The following is a 7,625-nucleotide window of genomic DNA, read 5'->3' as shown; positions in this document are numbered from 1 at the left end:
AGCCCATGGATAGCCCATTTAGTCCAACCCAATAGCCTAGCTCGCTAAAGACAAAATAGGCATTGCCCATAAGCAAGGTCATGGGCTGAGGTTTTCTCTTTTGACCCAGCCCGTTAACTAGTTAATATTCCATTATGCCCAATTTGTTGTGCCCATGGGCCACTGTTAATCAAACTCTTACGGGCAATTGACTCCACCTGCCAGAACCAATTAACAGGTAATTCAGAGACTTTTCACCCTTGATAGGCTAAGAATCAAGTCAATTTTATCATGGAATTGTTAAATTTATATTCTTTCATTCATTTTGAAGTTGGTAAATTGAATTTTACCATGCCATCAATAATTTACGTAATTATTAAATAGGAATAGTTAATGTTTTGTTTAAATATTTTTGAAGTGACAAAATTGAATTAATTAATTTAAAAATGATTGAAGAAGATTTTAAAAGCACTACTATAAAATTATCCAAAAACAGTTTAAAAAGATGTAATTAATCCCATAACATGGTTATTACAAGATCCGTAAACCGTGTAAAGAAAGAGGATTAAAGCGAGGAACTGGTAGTAAAAATAGGAAAAAAAAAAAAATCCTTTGAATCGAGATTAAGAAAGTTAATAACACAATAATTAAATTGTTAAAAAAAAAAAAAGGAGTAGGCAAGTGGTTGTTAATGTTGTCCCTACCTTAATTACCGGCTGTAACCCTAAAATAGAAGAGCGCGTTACAAAAAAGTGTAAAAAGAAAGCGAGTACGACTGACTTACCCACGTCTCCCACCTCTTAGGTCTATAGTCTATAGGTTTGAGGGTCTCTCAATTATTTATCTTATCTATGGGCTTATCTTCACCACGTGTCCAAGACTAGAAGTCCAAGTCTTCACAAACGCCAACATTGTTTCTGGTCTGCACTCTGCAGGTTTGTGCTTTTGTAACTGTAGGCATCTTTCTCTTTCTTCATCACTTCTCCGTAGTCTCTATGAAACTAACCTAACTATCTCCTAGACCCACCCACCCACCCACTTGCACCCACTTTCTTAATTACACACCTAGGTACTTTCTACTAATCTTTTTCTACTATATATATCTCTCTCTATATATATATATATATATTGAAACAGATTCTCACTATATTTTAGCCAATATTAAGTAGATATAGAATTAATTAATGGCTTTGTGAACATGATGTAATCTGATTTTTAAATTTAAAAAAAAAAATTCAAATTGAACTACAAGACTCTTCACATGATGTATTCTGATTTTGAATATAGTAAAACTGCAATGAAAATCTGAATAGAACTTATAAGACTGTACAAGTCATGTTGAGTTCGAATCATTTTTTTTTTAATCACCTCCACGCTTTAGGAAAAAGGATCTCCTATTTCCAATGTATGCAACCTGCCTTTTCGTAACAAGTGAGCCTCACATTACCAACATGCTCTGAGAGATCTGTTGCATACAACAAATACAAGAGTCAAGATATATCTTCTCTTCCTCTAATGTCATTAAGTAAGAAGATAGAAAAATTATTATTAATTTTATTAAAAAAGAAAAAATTTCAAATTGATGTGACAGTAAATGTAATTGATGAAAAATCAATTTTAATAGGTATTGTATCGTAAACATTAAGATATCTATTTGTAAGGTCATTTACCACCAACCACTCGCCACATCAGCAATTTGTAAAATTTTTTGTAAAAAATTTTTTGTAAAAAATTTTATATCTCTAGCATTTTCCTTATGTAAAATTTGTAATATCTATAGTATTATTCTTATATAAATATTTGGATAACTTAGGAAAAAAAAATTACCTTTATAGTGTTTGTTGCTTGTATTTCATTTTATTGAATACTGATTGGTAATTACTAGTACTCCCATATATTAAATCTCTTTAATTAGTTATTGATTTAAGTACAAAATTTTGGGGGTTTAATTTTAAGTAAAAAAAGGCTTAAAATTTAATGAAACATGTCCTTTTCAAAAATCCTTCATCTTAATGTGCTACTTTATTAAGGGGTGTAAGAATCAAGTCAATTTTTCCTGATATAAGAGAACTTCACTCAGATTAGTTGCACGTCGTAAAGCATACTATACAACAATCCTCACTGTTAATAAAGGTCATTAAATAGCTCACGGCTCATAGCCCAACCTAGAAACCCAACAGTCCACCGGGCTAATGCGCGGCCCAGCCCGTTGTTATTGAGGCCCATGGGTAGCCTACTAGCCCAGTGGGTCAGGCCGTGGGCTAGTTTTTAGCCCATGAGTACCCGGTGGGCTAGCCTAGTAGCTTAATCTGTTGCCTTAACCTGTTGGCCTAGCCCAATAACTCATAATTCATAACAAAAATATATAGGAAGCATATGAAGGATTGATCTTGAGATATTATAGAGGAATTTCTTAAGAGAACTCCTTCAACCACTAAGATATTCAAAGTAATTATGCTAAACTTAGTTTACTAAATATATATTTTTCTAGTAGTCTAGCAAATTTGAATTAACCATTTGACATTTTTTTTTATTAAAGATAAAAAGAAAAAACTATTTAAAGCCTTAATAATAAAAATTTTTAAATAGATTTCCATCAACAAAACAAAAAATTAAATAGATTTGACAGTAAAAAAATTTGTAATTAAGTATTATATTTTTTAATTCTTTCCTTTAAAAAAATATATTGATTATTCCCTTATAAAAAATTGATTCTTTCCTTATAAAAATAATAAAATAATATGTTAACATAAAGCCCATGGGTAGCCTCTTTAGCCCAACCCAATAGCCCAGCTCGCTAAAAACAAAATGGGCATCGCCCGTAGGCAGGGTCATGGGCTGAGGTTTTCTCTTTTGGCTCAGCCCATTAACTAGTTAATAGCTCATTATGCCCAGCTTGTTGTGCCCATGGGCCACTGTTAATCAAACTTTTACGGGTAATTGATTCCACCCGCCAGAACCAATTATCAGGTAATTCAGGGACTTTTCACCCCTGCCAGGCTAAGAATCAAGTCAATTTTATCATTGAATTGTTAAATTTATATTCTTTCATTCATTTTGAAGTTGGTAAATTGAATTTTACCATGCCATCAATAATTTACGTAATTATTAAATAGGAATAGTTAATGTTTTGTTTAAATATTTGAGAAGTGACAAAATTGAATTAATTAATTTAGAAATGATTGAATAAGATTTTAAAAGCACTACTATAAAATTATCCAAAAACAGTTTAAAAAGATGTAATTAATCCCATAACATGGTTATTACAAGATCCGTAAACCATGAAAAGAAAGAGGATTAAAGCGAGGAACTGGTAGTAAAAATAGGAAAAAAAAAATTCCTTTGAATCGAGATTAAGAAAGTTAATAACACAATAATTAAATTGTTAAAAAAAAAAAAGGAGTAGGCAAGTGTGGTTGTTAATGTTGTCCCCACCTTAATTACCGGCTGTAACCCTAAAATAGAAGAGCGCGTTACAAAAAAGTGTAAAAAGAAAGCGAGTACGACTGACTTACCCACGTCTCCCACCTCTTAGGTCTATAGTCTATAGGTTTGAGGGTCTCTCAATTATTTATCTTATCTATGGGCTTATCTTCACCACGTGTCCAAGACTAGAAGTCCAAGTCTTCACAAACGCCAACATTGTTTCTGGTCTGCACTCTGCAGGTTTGTGCTTTTGTAACTGTAGCTGTAGGCATCTTTCTCTTTCTTCATCACTTCTCCGTAGTCTCTATGAAACTAACCTAACTATCTCCTAGACCCACCCACCCACCCACTTGCACCCACTTTCTTAATTACACACCTAGGTACTTTCTACTAATCTTTTTCTACTATATATATCTCTCTCTCTCATTTCTTCCTTATTACTCCTCTATATTATTGTTCATAAAAAAAAATACACCTCTATANTGTCCCACCTTAATTACCGGCTGTAACCCTAAAATAGAAGAGCGCGTTACAAAAAAGTGTAAAAAGAAAGCGAGTACGACTGACTTACCCACGTCTCCCACCTCTTAGGTCTATAGTCTATAGGTTTGAGGGTCTCTCAATTATTTATCTTATCTATGGGCTTATCTTCACCACGTGTCCAAGACTAGAAGTCCAAGTCTTCACAAACGCCAACATTGTTTCTGGTCTGCACTCTGCAGGTTTGTGCTTTTGTAACTGTAGGCATCTTTCTCTTTCTTCATCACTTCTCCGTAGTCTCTATGAACTAACCTAACTATCTCCTAGACCCACCCACCCACCCACTTGCACCCACTTTCTTAATTACACACCTAGGTACTTTCTACTAATCTTTTTCTACTATATATATGTCTCTCTCTCATTTCTTCCTTATTACTCCTCTGTATTATTGTTCATAAAAAAAAAATACTCTTCTATATTATTATAAGATACATGAGTGATGACTCGGTCTATAATTAAAAGAACTCTGGTCGGAGGAAATGGAACTACAACCACAACCACAGCCACATCACAGCCAACGGTGGTGGCAGCTCCGCCTCCTGAAGCTCTGACTGTGGAGTCTGACTTCGTGGTCATACTAGCGGCGCTTCTCTGCGCCCTCATATGCGTGGTGGGTCTCATAGCGGTGGTACGGTGCGCCTGGCTCAGACGCGGCGGCACTAGTGGGAGTGGAAATAGTTCTCCACCGCGAAGTTTGGCGAACAAGGGAGTGAAAAAGAAGGTTTTGCAGTCACTGCCAAAGTACACATACGGCCACGGGGGGTCCACAAAGATGGGAGTAGTAGTGGGAGATGGAGTTGAAGGTGGAGATGGAGATGGAGGAGGAAGTGGAGGTGAGTGTGCTATATGTTTGGGTGATTTTGTAAAAGGGGAAGAGATCAGAGTGTTGCCTCAGTGTGGACACGCCTTCCATGTGGGTTGCATAGATACTTGGCTTACTTCTCACTCTTCTTGCCCATCTTGCCGCCAGATCTTGGTCCTCGTTAATGCTAATGCAGCTAGGTGTCACAAGTGCGGTCAGTTCCCAGCTAATGCTATTAATACTATTCATGACCCTCCTTCTCAGCCTCAGCCTCAGCCTCAGCCTCACCCTAATGCTGCTGCTGCTGCTGCTACTACTTCTTCTTCTTCTTCTTCTTTTATCAATCTTAATATTCCTACTTTCTTGCCTTGACTTGAACAAACAAAAATAGGCGTTTTTATTTTATTTTTTGAAGCATCTACTGGTCTACTTTCTTGCTCAGTTGTTGCTTTTACTGTGTTGTATTATATGCAGTTCAAATAATTCTACACCCATGTTTTTTAGGATTCATGACAGGATCTAAATAATATGGTATTTATTTAATTATGTTGAACTTGAAGTTAATTCAATTGCACGGAATTTGAGAGTGATAATTACCAGTCCATAACACATGGTATTTATTAATTGGGTCTCTACTGGCTGCGAAACCGTATGCTCAATTAATTTTTGTTTTTGTTTGAGCAATTGGGTGTCATAATTGATTCATAAGCTGTCCGCTACTCTTACAGCCAGGAGCAGGAGGATAGAGAGAATGTAATCGGCCTCAATTTTCTATTAAAATCAGGAGGAGGATTACAAAATACTAGTTTGTAATATTCTCAGTCTTTCGTGCTTATCCTTAATTTGTCCGGAAGAGAACAGTTTTTGAACTTATCTCATATCTGATATGATATCTGTGCTGTGCCTAATCAGTTTGCACGGTTTTGAACGGACAATGGAGGCCAGGGGGACTGGGATATATATTAAAAAAAAGATTATCATGCTTTTATTTTTTAAATTATACAATCTAACTTTTTTTTTTTTTTTTAATAATAATTATGCTACAGGCATCAAAATTATCATTAAAAAGTTCACACACATCTCGCATCCCACTTTACTTCGGCCCACCGCAACACAAACGCATAAAGGGTGTGTGAAATTTTCGGTTTCATGTAACGCTACTTATCACTTTAATTTCGTGAGAGGGACGGCCTGTACTGTACTGATATTTTTTTCACAGAGAGAGAGAGAGAATCATATCACGTGGGATCCATATATATATATATATGTTGAGTAGTTTTAAAACTATAAATTATTCTATAATTTTTTTTGCTATAACTCTAATATGACAGATTATGAATAGTTAACTATCACTCACATATAGATCCATAATTTTTTTTTTACCAATCACACTTTGTAAGAGCATTTGTAGCAGTGGTAGTATAAAGCAATAATGCTATATTTAAGCTCTACTTTCATTAAAATGGTGCTCCAGCAGTGGAGCTAAAACAAAAAAATATAGATGATTCGCTACAGTGCACATCTAAAAATAGACGTGCACTGTAGCTCACATCTAAAAAAAAAAATGTTATTTTATTTTGCGTTCACATTGGGATTAGAATTTTTTATTTATTTTTTCTTTCTTCTCCTTCCCCATTTCAACCCGATGCTCCTCTCCTCCTTCACCATTTCTTTTTCCTCCTTCCTCCACTCGTCGCCGACCGCGCCGATCGCCTCAGACCCAAGCGCCTGCCCAGCGCCAATCGCCTTAGACCCAAGCGCTGACCCAGTGCCGATCGCCTCAAACCCAAGCGCCGACCCAAGCCCCTGCCCAGCGGCGATCGCCTCAAACCCAAGCGCCGCCCAGCAGCGATCGCCTCAGACCCAAGTGCCGACCCAGCGCCGATCGCCTCAAACCCACGCTGCCAATCGCCTCTGGCCTCGTGGATCGAAGTGGCTACCCTCACCTCCACTCCACTGCTGGGTCGTGGTTGTGCTCTGGTGTGCGTTGGCTGTGGCTGATGGTAGAGTGGGTTTGTTTTGTGGTGCTGTGAGTTTTTTTTTTTTTTTTTTTCTGCTGTGGACTAGTGGTGGTGGTGTTGTTATGGGTGTGGCTGATGGTAGAGTGGGTTTGTTTTGTGGTGCTGTGTTGGCGGTGGTTGTGCCGTGTTTTGTGGTGCTGTGGGTTTTTTTTTTTTTTTTCCTGCTGTGGTGGTGGTGGTGGTGTTAGTGCTAGTGGTGGTGGTGGCGGTGATGGTGGTGGTGCCGTGAGGGGCTGTGGGTTGAAGAGAGGGCAGTGAGGGAGAAGACAGAGAGAAGATGAATAGTGAAAAAATAATAAATAGCTGATTGTGGATATATATTTATTGTGTTATATATTATTTATTGTGTTGAAAGCTAAAATAGATCCACTGCTGCAGCACGTGTGTAGTTAAAATAGATAAAGTGGTTTGTTGTGTGCCAAATAGTTATAATTATTGCTCCACTGCTGTGGATGCTCTAACGTTACAGTTGTAACAAAAAATTGTAAAAAATTATGTAATTCTAGACTTTTCCATATATGTTAGGATGGAGAGGACCCATTCTATAAAATGGTATACAATGGCCTGCATGTTGGCTATAGAAGCCTATATTTTTTGTTTTATTTTGTTTCTTGGTTTTTGTAAAATTTAGTTTCAAATAGAAAATACTGCGACTATAACTTTTCTTACAACTTACTCATGTGGTTCTTACAATTTTTATTACAATTTATTCACGTGGTAAGTTGTGAGTGGTGGAGTAAAAGTGGTGGATTCATAACTCCACCACTCACGACTTGCCATGTGAACAGTTGTAATAAAAGTTATAAGAAAGTAGTAATTCTAGCAATATTCTTTTAAGTAAGGTTCACTTTTGGTGA

At 36.6% G+C, this 7,625-nt stretch overlaps 1 protein-coding gene across 1 annotated transcript; it reads left to right on the top strand.

The window, feature by feature from the left end:
* The first annotated feature begins 4,309 nt into the window (after positions 1 to 4,309).
* On the top strand, positions 4,310 to 5,290 carry LOC112032170 (probable E3 ubiquitin-protein ligase ATL44). The gene has a single exon (XM_024064932.2). The coding sequence runs from the start codon at positions 4,385 to 4,387 to the stop codon at positions 5,117 to 5,119; it is 735 nt and encodes a 244-aa protein (XP_023920700.1). The 5' UTR covers positions 4,310 to 4,384; the 3' UTR covers positions 5,120 to 5,290.
* Positions 5,291 to 7,625: the final 2,335 nt, after the last annotated feature.

The sequence above is a fragment of the Quercus suber genome, unplaced genomic scaffold (genome assembly GCF_002906115.3).
Source record: "Quercus suber isolate HL8 unplaced genomic scaffold, Cork oak 2.0 scaffold_41, whole genome shotgun sequence".
Taxonomy (NCBI): domain Eukaryota; kingdom Viridiplantae; phylum Streptophyta; class Magnoliopsida; order Fagales; family Fagaceae; genus Quercus; species Quercus suber.
Note: the sequence above shows the minus strand (reverse complement) of the source record. Positions and strands in the feature narration are given on the sequence as shown.

Bases quoted from the DNA above. Each gene is read 5' to 3' on its own strand.
- LOC112032170 (XM_024064932.2), top strand. From the start codon at position 4,385: ATGACTCGGTCTATAATTAAAAGAACTCTGGTCGGAGGAAATGGAACT.